At 42.3% G+C, this 16,166-nt stretch overlaps 1 protein-coding gene across 2 annotated transcripts in view; it reads left to right on the forward strand.

Annotated features, from left to right (window-relative positions):
• Positions 1-539: 539 nt before the first annotated feature.
• RAB12 (RAB12, member RAS oncogene family) overlaps positions 540-16,166 on the forward strand; it is a 31,010-nt gene continuing 15,383 nt past the window's right edge. Inside the window, exon 1 of one of the 2 annotated variants that reach the window (XM_081079023.1) lies at positions 540-1,128. In XM_081079023.1, the coding sequence (XP_080935149.1) occupies positions 624-1,128 (505 nt within the window). In that variant the 5' untranslated portion in view covers positions 540-623. The remainder of the gene's footprint in view (positions 1,129-16,166) is intronic. The other variant, XM_081079022.1, reaches the window with a different exon arrangement.

Raw genomic sequence — 16,166 nt, forward strand, 5'->3', positions numbered from 1 at the left:
AACAAAAACTTCCTGACTTTGAATGAGGCAGCAATCGGGGCTAAAAATAATGGATTTCGTGTATTTCCTGTGGAAAATGGAAGACACACATGATAGGGAAAGACCAATCAGAGGTGCGCGGGGCTTCCACCCGTAAGTGCGGGTGTGCTGGAGAGCGGCCCTGACAGGCGCCCCAAGTTGGCCCGGTGTGACGGGGGAGGCGTGGCTAAGGGACGTGCGGGCGTCCTGGCAACATTGTGAATTGCGGCAGTGGTTTGGGAGTCAGTATTTGGGGAGCGTATTAGATTTGGGGAAGAGATGGCTAATAAACGGGCATGGTGTCTTAGGACTGCTCAGCCAAAGCAGAGAGAAGGGGGAGTGTAGAAGAGAAAGGGAAAACAAAACAGCCGAGAGAAAGAAAAGAGAAGAAAACAAGAGGTGGCAAGCTGCACGCAGGGGAAGCGGAGCAGAAGGGGTACAGGAAGCGTAGGACGTGAAGCGAGGTGGGCCACGGCAGCGGCGCGCAGGACGCGGCGGTCCTCCTGCCCGCCAGGGGCGCGCGTGCGCGGACCTCCCGCCGGCGCGAGCCCGGCCGCTCCGCCCACCCTCCCCGCGCCTGCGCTTCCTGCCCCTCCTCGTCCGGGATGCTGCTGCCGCTGCTGCGGAGTAGCTGCTTCCCTTCCTCCTCTGCTGGCGGCGGCGGCGGCGGCGGCGGCGGCGTGGACGGGGACGCGGGGAGCCGGCCCGCGGCGCAGCTGCAGCGCGGAGCCCACGGGCCACCGGGGCCGCTCGAGCGGCCGGACGCCGAGCTCCGGGCCGACCCCCGGCGCACGGCGGAGGCCCAGGGGGCGCCGGAGCCCGGGGCGCGCGGCCCGGGGGCGGGCGGCTGCGGGCGGCGGGCCGAGCGGGAGCCGTATGCGTGCATGGATCCGGGCACCGCGCTGCAGAGGCGGGCCGGGGGCGGCGGTGGTCTGGGCGCGGGCTCCCCGGCGCTGTCGGGTGGCCAGGCCCGCCGGAGGAAGCAGCCCCCCAGGCCGGCTGACTTCAAGCTGCAGGTCATCATCATCGGCTCCCGCGGCGTGGGCAAGACCAGCCTGATGGAGCGCTTCACCGACGACACCTTCTGCGAGGCCTGCAAGTCCACCGTGGGTAAGGGCTCTGGGGCTGGGCCCTCCGCCGTCGGCGCTTTCTCTGTCGGCCTCCTTCTCGTCGCCCGTTAGCCGTTCTCCACCTACATGGCCTTGGATGGCCTTGCATTTGGTGGCTGGGCCTCTCGGTGACATGTAGGGGGAGGGGGCGGCGGCCCCTTGGAAGCCCTTCGATCCTATTCCCAAAGGCAGACGGAGAAATGTGGGTGTAATCTCCACGCATCCTTGCCCTTGGAGCATGCCGGCACAGACCTCTCGCACGGCCCCCGTCGGAGCGTCTCAGCGTCCCCCCTCGCACCCTCCAGGGGCTGTCCTGAGGCCAGGCTGATTGATGCATTGGTCCCTTTCAGCTCTGGGACACTGTGAGCATCTCTCCACGGAAACTCCCAGCCCTTATATTATTCACCCGAGAACAAGGTCGTGCGAGGAGGGCAGCAGGTATGTAGTGTAGTGAAGCTCTGCCCCTGGCTAGAAGCCAAAGTGGGTCATCTCTAGTGCATTTGGGTGCCTTAGCTTTGCCTCGCGAAGAGTGTTTCTACAGTAAACCACGGTTTATTTTCTAATTTTGAGCTCTCTTTTATAATGCGCTAAAATAACGAAGTTTAAAAATCCCTGTAGAGCACCTATGGAGAATATTAAGTCTAAAACTACACAAAACGTCTTGCCTTAACTATAAAGGCAGGGCAGAGGGACTTCAGCTGTACTTGCCCTTGTCCATGACCTCAACGCAGGGACTCACAAAAGTGGAGACAAGTCTTCCAGTACCTCCTAGCTACTGTGAAGTACAACAGTGATGTAATGCAGTAACACTCCGGGTCAGGAAGTATAGTGTCCTCAGGACCTAAAATTGAAACTGCAGGGGAAATTTTTTCATGAAGTCAAATGTACAGGACTTAGTATAGGTTTGTCAGGTGGGTGTGAGTAACAGTTGTTTCCATGGAAAACCACTTAAAAGCTGTCAAAGCTGAGGGAAACCCATAGATGAGGTGGTTCTTCAAAATAAAGGGCAGTCTCACATTCATTGGTAGGCAAGGAGGGGAAGTACAAAAAACAGAATAGAATAGTATTTAAATTTGAAATTCAGAATTAAAAGTATCATTCCTCATATATATATTTAGTATTGTAGCTAGTGGTAGTTCCAAAGCGGTACAATTTGGGAATGAATTGGTTTTAAATTTCCATGTAACAAAAAATACATTTAAAATGTCTTAATAGAAAATTAATCCTCCAAATTTTATACTGTCTTTTTGTTTTGTGAGAATTTGTTTCCCTTAAAGCTTTTTTTGGAATAGATCACTTTGGAAATGCTTGTACTCTCTGTATCCTTTTTGCTTTTAAATAGTGGCCTTGGGTGCTCGCTTTGGCAGCACATATACTAAATAGTGGCCTTGGGACCTTGATATTAAAATTCAGTAGCATAACTATACCTGTTTCAAATATCCAGTCTTGGATCGTATAATGAGGGTTTATACTGTTACTTTAGTACCTGACATAAATAAAAGAGTTAAAAGCAGTTCAGAATTACCATCTGTTATGGCTCCACACTTTAAATGTATAAAAATGTGTGATGAAGAGAAATCGGCACAGGCACTAATGAATGGGTGGGTAACAGGGCTTGGGTGGATGGAAGTAAGATAAGAGATAGATGAGCAGAGGTGTGCTTTAGAGTGGGGCAGAGGGGAGATGGAGAAGCGTTTTCTCTCTGGGGGCCACAGTGGAGCAGCACCCCCCCATTCAGCAAAAGACTCACTAGGGGACATCAGGAATGAATGCTTCAAGACCCTGACTGCAAGGCCGAGGAATGTGGACCTTATCCTACAGCAACTGCAGCCATGAAGTCTCTGAGTACAGTTTTGGCATGGAGGCAGTGGAACTAATTGGCCAGGATTCCATAGGATATTTGGGAATGAGGAAGAAAGTGGGAGGCAAGGAAACCAGACGTTTTCTTCCTCTGTCCTCTTAACAAACAAACATAAATATGTACACATAAACATCCACATTTTCTCTTCCACAACTACCATTTTGAGGTTCCTTGTGCAGTTGGACTCCTGTCTAGCTCATTTTTGTTTCCTCTATATGTAGCCTACAGTACTTGGCTTGGTAGTGTCTATTAATTGTGGGAAGTTGAGAGAAAGATGATAACTTCTGGTCTGATACAGAGTGTGAAGGCACTTTAAGAAAGCTAATTAACCCGCTTCAAGCTCTGCCTCTGAATTGCTTTTTCCTTCCACTTACCAAATAACGTAATGAGCACTTAATGTGTTTTGGGTGCTATGCTACCCACTGGGGACTCGGTGGTGCACAGGACATCATCTTCCCAGATATGGCCCAGAGTTCTGGGGACCAAGATGATCCAAGGGTAGAGATGTGTACAGAATATTTGGGGAGCCCCTCCAACCAAAGGTAGGGTGAGGACTGGTTAGGGGAGGCTTCCTCCCCATTGGAGTGTTGTAAACAAACTCATTCCTCAAGTTCCTTTAGAAAAAATGCTACTTAAATATGGCATTGGGCGTGGTGTAGAATTGTGGTTACCTCACCTGAATGCCTGCCATCAGAGCAATTAACTCAGGTTCTTCTGGGGCCAGTTTGTCGAGTTTCATGTACAGGTAGTACAGTCAGATTTACACAGAGAAAGATTCTCTTCCATGGTAGCACCTACCCGTACCCTTCTGGGCTTGCAGATGTGCTCTGCTCATGACAGCAGGGTCTGGAAAATACCATGCACCTTGCAAGAGGGAGGCTAAGAGTCTGAGCATACGCAGACCAAGGTGCTTCACTAAAGTGATGGCCTGTGTAATTCCGAGGCTAGAAGAAAATGCCTCCAAAGTGCCTTTTTAAAGTGAATCAGACTCACTTGGACCTTCTATAAAAGATTGTAGTGGAAATCCCGAGGGATTTGAGATAATGAACCTATTTTGTAAAATTATAAATGAGCAGAATGTTGATTTTTTAAAATTATTAATCAGATCAGAAGTTGATTTGGTTTATAAGACACAGACACCAGAATAAGAAAAGCTAAAAAGACTTTTTAATAATTGACTAATGGAAATTCCCTAGGTGGAATATTATTTTCAAATGGTATCTTGTATTCATGGGATTGAGTTACTTAGTCTGAGATAGACAGCATAACTGACAGGTTCTTTAAAAAACACAGGAGCAGCATTTTGAACTTTGAGAAATGGAAAAAAAAGAACTAATTGGCTGTAGAAATTCACAACTAGCATATAAAAAAAAAAACACCAAAGCCATGAAATTATGTGTTTGTCAACCTTTGTTTTATTTCTATGTAACTGTTGGAAGCTAGCTGCTAATTTTGTTTGGATTGAAATGGTTTTACCAGACAGCACCCAACCCTACTCCAGCAGTTTTGCATTCTAGAAAAAAACACTAGAGTAATATTGAGGACCTGGGCTCTTGATTTAGACTCTGCGAAAGTAATTTAGTTGTTAGACATATAAAATATAGCGTTCTATTAGTAGCTACAATCTGTTGAGCATTTACTATGTACCAGCAAAAGCACACTTTCTAATCCTCACAACAATCCTGAAAGTTATCCTCATTTTACAGATGAGGAAGGAAAGGTTCAGAAAGGTAAACAGCTTAGCCTCTGTGGCACAGCTAGTTGGCAAGTGGTCAGGGGCAGGGCTACAATGAATTCCAGCTGTCTTGTTCCTTAGCTTGCCTTGAGATTTATATTTACTTAGTGTTGTGATATTTCTAATAGATCAGAATCATGAAGCCCTTTCCTGCTTATCTAATTTGATCCTCCCTACAGCCCTGTGAAAATAGTGATGTTATTGATCTATGGTATCAATGAAATTGGCTTTCTCTATGGCTCTATCATCATTTGTCAACTTGCCTACTGGATATTAAAATAATGCTCTAAGAATTAAATTTCTTACCTAAATATTGAGTCACACATCTTAAGCCTTTTACATATTTATTAAAAACTTCCCCAAATTTGGTATTTTAAATGGAGGAAAAGTAGCAGTAAGGTGGTCTAGACCAGAATTCTGATTTTCCTGGGCAGTAAAATTTCCCCCAAAGTGCTGGAGGCCAACATAGGATTGCTAGTTCCTTTATTTCACCAAGGAAGGACATTTGGGAATGAAGTAGACCCCTGCAGAATTAGGAAAGAATTTAAATCAGAATTTAAAAGGTTTTTGAATTTAGTTCTGAGACCCTCTGGTACGCTGTCTTTGTTTTTCTCATTTTGCAGCAGTGCGTTGAACTTCGCAGGCTGGCCCCTGAGAGTAACTGGTCTTAGAAGATGATAGCGCTTTACTGAAGTCGTTTTCACTCCGTTACCTGCTGTAGTCCCTGTGTTCTCTGAGAACACATTCCTTTTGAGTCCTGTGTTGAGATGAGGGTGCACTCAGGATGCCTGTTCCCAGGGTGGGGAAACTTCCATGATGCAGGTGACCTGCTTTTTATCAGGACCAGCAGTTGAGCTGGAAGCAGAATCCAGAGGTCCACGGGGCAGGTGAATGTAAATCCCCGGGAGAAAGGGCTGTGGGTTTGGCTTTGAATATTAGGTGACATGATCAGTGGAATGCGTCCTCAACGAGTGACTGGTCAGCTTTGCTTAGAAGCAATGGAACCTCTGTCAAGGGACATTAAATAGTCGTACTTTATTCTTGAAACTTAAATCAGAGGAAACCCAGAATGAATGTCTAGAACTAGATTTGAATTCTAAGCTGTGCATTTTATTTTGCTCTTCTGTATTTATGTAGTCTTCCAAGCCATAGCTGAACTGCCTAAGTGTTTCACTTAAAAGAGAGAGAAATTCATCCAGACTTCCCACTCCAAAAGCCCAGCACCGTGGACTCTGCAGTGATATTTCACTCCCCTGCCAAAATGATGTAACACGATGACTCAGGGAGATGTGAATGTGAAAGGAACTGATGCATCTTGGTTAACATTTCGTTTTTGCACCAGCATATGCCACGCGTTGTGTAATTAGGTTTATTAATGATCTTAATGCAAACCCAGTAGGTTTGTGGAGAACTGTGTCGGTTTTTATGAACTAAAATAGCTGTCTTTCAAAGAAAGTATTGAAGTGTAGTTGCGGTGGGGTTGTTTAGGTTGAATACAAATCTATTTAAAGACCTGGCTTAAGTGCCTTCAGCCTTTCACTTTTCTGCACTGGCACGGAAGAAGAAAGAGTTCATTATGCATGATAGAGATACAGATTCTTAGAGATTGCTTTTCTCCCGCCAGCCTGAGGAGTCTTCCAGGAGCAGTCTGTTAACAGATCTTGGAACTGGCTTGAGAAGGCAGAGTTGGTTCCTTTGAGAACTGATAAGTCCAAATTATTCGCAAGACTTGGGTGCCAGATACATTGTTCTAATTAAGTATTTGTTTCAATTTGTAAAGTAAACAGCTTTGTACAGTAGTCCGCAGATATTTTTGAGAGGCTGTTCATATTTATGTGAGACACCATTCTGCTAACCATTTTATAGGACACAAAGCTAACTAACGCCTGCTCACCTGGCTTGTCCTTTTCAGAAAGGGAAGTGAGTCATGGAGATAGCCATAATAAAATGTTTAGGAAAAGGTAAAATGCTATGCTTCTGTACTTCAACAAAGGAAAAATTTGATTTTTCTTTAGGTTCTTTTATTGCACATCTTTGACATTTGGAAAATAATTTGGAAAACCAAAACTGCAGACCTAAAATAGTGCCCTTAATTAAATGTAATTATTTTTTAAAAATATCCTTTCCTTTAAAATGAGAAAACAACACAGACTTCACAATACTACATTCCATAGAAAAACTTTTGCCCTCCCCCCCTCGCTCTGCCCCCCAACCTGACACCCTCCACTGTTTGGTTACTGGTGCTTACATAATGCCTTCTTAGTTTACAAAACAAAACAACAACCTGAAATTCCACCTTAGGCGAGCTTATGATGGAAGTAGCTGATGAATGAAACTCGCCTGGGTTTCCCAGCTCAATTTAATGCAGAAGCTTCAGGACCCACGAAGCCAGGACTCAGGGGAGGACTCAGGGGAAGGAACGGGCCCTTCTAAATGCGGAGTTTGTTCTGCTGTCTCCCATGTGCTGTCTCCCCAACTGCAGGCTTGCTACACAAACTCGGCTCTTACTGACTGCCAAAGAATCACACACCTACCATCTAATTTCCACTTTTAATTTTTCACTTAAAAAGAAAAACACTTGACCTCCTTGGCCACTACTCGCGTTCTAGGGGCTCCCCAGGTGAGGGGATATTATGGGAAGAGGATTTCAGAGGTGGGCTCCCAGTCCTGGATGTAAGTGCCAGCTCTACCACAAGCTATCAGTGTCTTTCAGCGAGTAACTTAACTTCATTTTCCTCATTCATAAAAAGAAAAAAAGAAAAATAAGTAGGACTTACACTTTTTTCCCATTTTCTGGTATAGGAAGAATAAATGGGGGTAAAATATCTTATGTACCTAGCCTAGAACACGCAATTGTAAGTGTCAGTTATGTTTTCTTCTCCTAATTTATGTCACAGATGCAAAAACTCTGAAACACTCCAGAAAATAACCTGTTACCCTACCGTAGTAAAATATATACGGGTTAGTATGAAATATCAAAATGTAAAAACATGGCATGGGAAAGTACAAAATCATTAACAGTCCCTGTATTTGTATGGACCCAATCTGAGTAGTAGTAACGTTTACATTTTTTGCATAAGAAGAAAATGCTACTGGCCCAGCATTTGACCATCTGGGTTTTGTTTTTGTTTTGATTTTTTCCCCAGATCCTCCTCCCCCATCAAGGTTCTGTTCCTCTTGTGACCAGGAGGTCAAAATGATACGGGTCTGTAACCAGGGAGCGCAGGAAGGCCTGGATTTGCCGGAACAGTCTGTCCAAGCCCGCCAGCATCCCTCACTCCTACAGTATTTCCCTAGCAATCCAAATTTTTTTTTTTTTTTTAATTGGGGAATGTTGGGCAACAGTGTGTTTCTCCAGGGCCCATCAGCTCCAAGACGTGTCCTTCAATCTAGTTGTGGAGGGCGCAGCTCAGCTCCAAGTCCAGTTGCCTTTTTCAATCTTCAGTTGCAGGGGGTGCAGCCCACCATCCCATGTGGGAATTGAATCTGCAACCTTGTTGTTGAGAGCTCATGCTCCAACCAACTGAGCCATCCAGCCACCCACAAAATTCTTTTTTAACATTAAGTATATGGTATATTTCCCTTCCAGTTATTCCCTCTTTACACATCAGATGAGGCTGTGCAGGGTGGGGCAGAGCCTGGAGCCTTTCAGCCCAGGTTCAAATCTATGCTCTATTACCAGCTTGATGACCTTGGGCAAGTTATTAACCTCTGACTCCATTTTTTTGTCTATAGGACAATAATATTTGCCTCACAAATTTGTTCAGAGGATCTACTGCAGCGAGTTAATGTATACTTATAAAGCTCTTAGACTAGTACCTGAAGCGTAGTCAACACCACAAAAGAATTCTTAATCTTTTTATTATGAAGGGAAAAGCCCCTTTCTGCAAAATTCTTTCATACGCGTATACTTCATAGAAATGGAATTGGCTGTTCTGATGGGCTTGGAGGTGGCGCTTGTAATCAGTTCCCCAGAGCTTTACTTTGATAACCTCAGACTCCCCTCTCCCTGCCTGATGTAGTTTGTGGTGTCACTGTGTGTGTGTGTTCCAGTGAGTGCAAGGCTCTCTCCTGTGCCCCTGCACATGTTGGACACAGAGACTCTGGGTGGTCTTTATGTGCTGGAATGGAGGCAGGTCCAACATGGTTGGAAGAGAGGCAGATCTTATTAAACTTGGATACACATTGGATATCCTCAGGCCTGATAAGTATGCTTTGATGGCATATAGTCGTTTTACTATTTTACGGATACCTACTTCTAGAGGATGAGACTATTTTAGTTATAGTACTTAGTTTTTATATCGTTGAGTACTCACAACAAAGTGTAAGAAAAAAGCCAGATAATATTAAATAGGATTTGTCAAGATCAGGTGCCTTCAGTACAGGAATTAAAAGATGGTCGACTCAAACAAATGAGAAAGAAAAACTCATAGACACAGACAATAATTTAGTGGTTACCAGACGGTAAGGGGGTGGGGGGTGGGTGATGAGGGTAAGGGGGATCAAATATATGGTGATGGAAGGAGAACTGACTCTGGGTGGTGAACACACAATGGGATTTATATATGATGTAATACAGAATTGTACACCTGAAATCTATATAACTTTACTAACAATTGTCACCCCAATAAACTTTAATTAAAAACAAAAAGAAAAAACAAACATAATCTACCGACAGCCATTTTGTATTACCTTCTTTATTTTTTAAGTTTATTGGGGTGACAATAAACCCTTTACCCTCATCTCCCACCCCCCACCCCCTTACCCTCTGGTAACCACTAAACTATTGTCTGTGTCTATGAGTTTTTGTTTCTTCATTTGTTTGTTTTGTTCTTTTGTTGTTTTTGGTTTATATACCATACATCAGTGAAATCATAGGGTTCTCCACTTTTTCTGTCTGACTTATTTCGCTTAGCATTATACTCTCAAGATCCATTCATGTTGTCACACATGGTCCTATTTCATCTTTTCTTACCGCTGAATAGTATTCCATTGTGTATATATACCACAACTTCTTTATCCATTCATCTATCGAAGAACATTTTGGTTGTTTCCATGTCTTGGCCACTGTAAACAAAGCTGCAATGAACATTGGAGCACACGTGTCTTTATGTATAAATGTTTTCAGATTTTTTGGGTAGATACCCTGGAGAGGGATTGCTGGGTCATATGGTAATTCTATTCGTAATTTTTTGAGGAACCTCCACACTGCCTTCCATAACTGCTGCACCAGTCTGCATTCCCACCAACAGTGTATGAGGGTTCCTTTTTCTCCACAGCCTCTCCAACACTTGTTACTATTTGTCTTGTTGATAGTAGTCGTTCTGACTGGGGTGAGGTGATATCTCATTGTGGTTTTTATTTGCATTTCTCTGATGATTACTGATGTTGAGCATTTTTTCATATGTCTACTTGCCATTTGTAAGTCCTCTTTGGAGAAATGTCTCTTCAGGTCCTCTGCCCATTTTTCAATTCGGTTGTTTGCTTTTTTTGTTGTTGAGTTGCATGAGTTCCTTGTATATTTTGGATATTAGCCCCTTATCGGAGGGACGGTTTGCAAAAATCTTCTCCCATTCAGTTGGTTGCCTCTTTATTTTATCGATGGTTTCTTTTGCTGTGCAGAAGCTTTTTAGTTTGATATAGTCCCATTCATTTATTTTGGATTTTACTTCCCTTGGCTTTGGAGTCAAATTTATAAAATGCTCTTTGAACCCAAGGTCCATAAGTTTAGTACCTATGTTTTCTTCTATGCAGTTTATTGTGTCAGGTCTTATGCTTAAGTCTTTGATCCACTTTGAATTAATTTTGGTACATGGCGACACATAGCAGTCCTGTTTCATTCTTTTGCGGTGGCTATCCAATTCTCCCAGCACCATTTGTTGAAGAGGCTGTCTTTCGTCCATTGTATGTTTTTAGCTTCTTTGTCAAAAATTATCTGTCCATATTTATGTGGTTTTATTTCTGGGTTCTCAGTTCTATTCCATTGGTCTATGTGTCTCTTTTTCTGCCAATACCATGCTGTTTTGATTACTGTAGCCCTGTAGTACAAGCTAAACTCAGGAAGTGTAATATTTCCAGTATTGTTCTTTTTTCTTAAGATTGCTTTTGCTATTTGGGTTTTTTTGTGATTCCAAACAAATCTGATGATTTTTTGTTCTATTTCTTTAAAAAATGCCATTGGGATTTTGATGGGGATTGCATTAAATCTGTATATTGCTTTGGGTAATATGGCCTTTTTAACTATGTTGATTCTTCCAATCCATGAGCACAGAATGTCTTTCCATTTCTTTGTGTCTTCTTCAATTGTGTCAACTTAAAAAATGTCTTATAGTTTTCACCATAGAGGTCTTTCACATCCTTGTTTTATTCCTAGGTATTTTATTCTTTTTACTGCAATTGCAAAAGGAATTGTTTTTTGTATTTCTTTTTCTGAGATTTCATTGTTAGTATATAGGAATGCAATGGACTTTTGTACGTTGATTTTGTAGCCAGCAACTTTACTGTATTCGTTGATTGTTTCTAATGGCTTTTTGGTGGAATCTTTAGGGTTTTCTATATATAGCATCATGTCATCTGCAAAGAGTGATAATTTAACTTCTTATATCCAATTTGGATGCCTTTTATTTCTTTCTCTTGCTCTGGCAAGGACTTCCAACAATATGTTGGAAGCAGAGGTGATAGGGGACAGGCGTGTCGTGTTCCTGAATGTAGAGCAAAGGGCTTCAGTTTTTCACCATTAATTATGAGATGAGCTGAGGGCTTGTCATATATGGCCTTTATTATGTTAAGGTATTTTCCTTCTATACCTATTTTATTAAGTTTTAGTCGTAAATGGATGTTATATCTCGTCAAATGCTTTTTCTGCATCGATTGATATAATCATACGATTTTTGTCCTTTATTTTGTTTATGTGATGTATCACATTGATGGATATGCAGATGTTGAACCATTCTTGTGCTCCGGGGATGATTGCAACTTGGTCGTGATGAATAATCTTTTTAATGCATTGTTGTATTCGATTTGCTAGAATTTTGTTTCGGATTTTTGCATCAGTATTCATTAGAGATATTAGTCTGTAGTTTTCTTATTTTTTGTTGTCCTTACCAGGTTTTGGTATCAGGGTAATGTTGGCCACACAACATGAATTGGGGAGTACTGTCTCTTCCTCAGTTTTTTGGAAGAGTTTGAGCAGGATTGGTATTAGATCCTCTTGGGAGGTTTGGTAGAATTCACTAGTGAAGCCATCGAGTCGCGTTTGCTTTTGGGAAGGTTTTGGATGATATATTCAATTTCGTTACTGGTGATCGGCCTGTTTAGATTTTCCAGTTCTACATGTTTCAGCCTAGGTGGCTATATGTTTCTAAGAACTTGTCCATTTCTCCTAGGTCATTGAATTTGGTAGCATATAGTCCTTCATAGTATTCTTGGATGATCCTTTGTATTTCTGTGGTGTCCGTGATAACTTCCCATTTTTCATTTCTGATTTTGTTAGTGTCTTCTCTCTTTTTATCTTAGTGAGTCTAGCCAAGGGTTTGTCAATTTTGTTAATCTTTTTAAAGAACCAGCTCTTTGTCACATTGTTTTTCACTGTCTGCTTGTTGTCTATTTCATTTAGTTCTGCTCTGATTTTTGTTGTCTCCTTTCTTCTGCTGACCTTGGGTTTCACTTATTCTTCTTTTTCTAGTTCTTAAGTGTAACATGAGGTTATTTATTTGGGATTTTTGTTGTTTCTTGCGATAGGCCTGTGATGATATAAATTTCCCTCTTAAAACTGCTTTCGCTGCATCCCAAAAATTTTGGTAGGTTATATTTTCATTGTCATTTGTTTCTATGTATCTTTTGATCTCTCCTCTAATTTCTTCTTTGACCCAGTTCTTTTTTAAAAGTATATTTTTTAATCTCCATGTATTTGTGTTTTTTCCTGCTTTCTTTTTTCAGTTGACATCCCATTTCAAAGCCTTGTGATCAGAGAATATGCTTGGTATGATTTCAATCTTCTTAAATTTGCTGAGGCTAATTTTATGTCCCAATATATGGCCTATCCTTGAGAATGCTCCATGTACACTAAAAAAAAAAAAAAAAAATGCATAGTCTGATGTTTTGGGATTAAGGGCTCTATGTATTTCAGTTATGTCCATTTTATCTAATGCGTCATTTAGGGCTGCTATTTCATTATTTATTTTTTGTTTGGATGATCTATTCATAGCGGTCAATGATGTATTTAAGTTCCCTAGTATAATTGTGTTTTGGTCAATTTCTCCCTTTAGTTCTGTTAGTAGTTGCTTGGTATATTTCGGTGCTCCCTGATTGGGGGCATAAATATTGATGACAGTTATGTCTTCTTGTTGTATAGACCCCTTTACCATTATGAAATGTCCATCTTTGTCTCTTGTTATCTTTTTCACCCTGAAGTCTGTTTCATCTGATATCATTATGGCTACACCTGATTTTCTCTGGATACCATTTGCTTGGAGTGTCAATTTCCATCCTTTCATTTTGAGTCTATGCTTTTCCTTGTAGCTGAGATGTGTCTCTTGGAGACAGGATATGGTTGGGTTTAGTTTTTTGATCCAATCTGCTACTCTGTGCCTTTTTATTGGTGAGTTCAGTCAATTTACATTTAGGGTGATTATTGATATGTGAGGATTTCCTGTCATTGTATCTTTAGTTTTCTTGTAAGGCTGTGTCTCCATTGTTTCTTTGCCTTTTTGTTGTCTTATTATTTCTGTGTGGTGATAGTCTATGATGTTTCCCTCTGTTTCTTTTATTATAATATGTATTTCAGTTCTGGATTTTTTTTCAGTGGTTACCCTTAAGTTTATGTAAAAGAAAGTCCTATTTAGAGAATTCCATTTTCTTCCGCACGCTTACTTTTTCCATTCCCATATTCCAGTTCAGGCCTTTACTGTCCCCCTTTTTATGTTTTGGTTGGGACAAATTGTCCCCGTTGATGGTAGTCAAATAGCCTCCTTTAGTATTTCTTGTAGTGCAGGTCATGTAATAGAAAATTCCCTCAGCTTTGGTATGTCTGGAAAGGTCTTTATTCCTCCTTCATATCTAAAGGATATCTTTGCTGCATATATTATTCTTCGCTCATAATTTCTCTCTTTCAATAGTTTGAATATTTGGTTCCACTCCCTCCTGGCTTGTAGAGTTTCTGCTGAAAATCTGATGATAATCTAATGGGCTTTCCTTTGTAGGTTACTGTCTTCTTTTCCCTGGCTGCACTGAGGATTCTTTCTTTGTCGTTGATTTTGGACAGCTTCAATACAATGTGCCTTGGAGAAGGCCTGTTGGGATTGAGGTAATTGGGTGCTCTATTTGCTTCTTGGATTCGAGGATCCAGTTCTGTCCACAAGTGTGGGAAGTTCTCATCGACAATTTGTTCGAATATATTCTCTGTTCCCTTCTCTCTTTCTTCTCCTTCTTGTTGCCCATTATTCTCACATTGCTCTTTCTGATGGAGTCAGAAAGTTCTTGTAGAGTTCTTTCTTTTACGTCTCTTTCTTCCATCCGTGTAATTTCCAGGTTTCTATCTTCGATGTCAGTGATTCTTTCCTCCATCTGGTCAACTCTACTACCTAAGCTGGCTATTTCATTCTTAATTTCTTCTATTGAGTTCTTAATCTCCAGAAATTCTATTTGGTTCTTTTTTAAAATTTCAATCACTTTCGTAAAATGCTCATGTTGTTCTTTGATTGTGTTTCTGAGTTCATTAAACTGCCTTTCTGTATTTTCTTGCATCTCGTTGAGTTTTTTTTAGAACTGCAATCTTGAATTCTCTGCCATTTGAGTCACATATATCCATATTTTTAAATTCCTTTTCTGGAGACTTTTCACTTTCTTTCTGAGCTGTCTTGTTGCCTTGGTTATTTATGGCAATTACTGATTTATTGTTTGTCTTCCTAGACATCTACAGGAGTGACTTCAGCAACAGGTTGATAGGAAGAGGTCTTTCTTTTTCCAGTACTTGTTGGTAGAATGTTTTATTTTCTCTCCGACTGCAGCCTTTTTTCTCTCTCTCTCAATGGTAGTGCTATGTTTTCTCTGCACTATTCCAGCTTCTCACACAATGGGGGGATTCCCTGTGAGAAGGGCTTCTCCTCTGTTAATAGTTCGCCTGGGTCACTGGGCTCAGTGTCCGTGTGGGTATGTGGAGAGCTTTTGAAGTTCCAAAGCTCTTCCTGCACCAGAGTCAGAGCCCGTATGTTTTAGCAGTTCTGTTTACTCCTGCAGGGATCCGCCCAGATAGGTGGGGCCAGGGGCGGGATGAGTTGTGAGAGGTGGCCCAGAGCAATGCCTGAGACCAGCACCACAGCCGGTCCGCTTCCACAGCTCCCTCCCCTTTGCGGGAACTAGTTGGGCTGCAAATCTTTGTCTGCGGTCCACAGTTCTCAAAACAGCAAATATTCTGTCCTTTGATCTGACACTGCTACTGTTCCGCTTCTGGTAAGTGGCAGGTGGGGGCGGGGCAAGCTCTGGGAGGGTAGGGAGGGGTGGCTAGTCTCAGTGCCTAAGGCTTCTGTTCTCTGCTCAGCAGTGAGGGCTTAAATCACTGTTTTCAGCCTTCTTCCCTCAGTCTTTTCTCTGAGGTCTCTGCCATGAGCGTTGGGTTCAGCTGTGTTATAAGCTGCCCCCTCAGCCCTGTGGGCCGTAAGCGGAGCCCTAGCAGTCCGAGTCCTTCCCTCTCCTGCAGCTGCGGTAGTTCCGGGATGCAGCGAGCTCGGAGCACTGAGCTAGGTCTGTGTCCTGCGCCCGCGCGGCTCCATCTCCGCACTTCTCCTCTCCCTCCTCCCCCGCTCGCGCGATTCACCCACCTGGAGGTGAATTCAGTAGTCGGCCTCTTCGTCTTGCCTGTCTGCTGTGCAGGGAGTCCTTTGTGGAGTTATTGTTGTTCCATTAGTTGTAAATTCCAGGGGAGCTTTACAGAGGCTTATCTCGCCACCATTTTGATGACGTTTCTGTATTACCTCTTTTCCATTACACAGTGCTTCATTTTCTCACTCTCAACTCAGTGAAAATGCTGGGAATCCTTTCTCTTAGTAGAAATATTATATCCAAAACTGGATGACACTATATCCTTGAAAGAAAAGCTACTGGACAAATTAAGATGGTTATTATAAAGTGGCAATAAAATCACGACTGTTTGAATTGAGACTAATTTCAAAGTCTGAAATCCTTCAACTTCCTGAAAGTGTTAAGTAAAATAAAATAAAATCGTTGGTGGTGGGGTAGAGCAGAGAAAAAAAAGGGTGTGACGTCTGTTCAGCCGTAATCATAGGAATGGACCATTGTGTTATTTTTTCATTTATTTAGCTTTTTCTGAAAAGGAATGTGCAGAAAGAAGCTTCTGTTTATTTTTGCTGTTTTCATCTTTGTAACTTCTTATGGCCCAGCAAAAAGAAATACAGTGATATTTTGGAAATGTTTTGCCTTAGGGAGA

Source organism: Rhinolophus hipposideros (assembly GCF_964194185.1).
Source record: "Rhinolophus hipposideros genome assembly, chromosome: 17".
Classification (NCBI taxonomy): Eukaryota; Metazoa; Chordata; class Mammalia; order Chiroptera; family Rhinolophidae; genus Rhinolophus; species Rhinolophus hipposideros.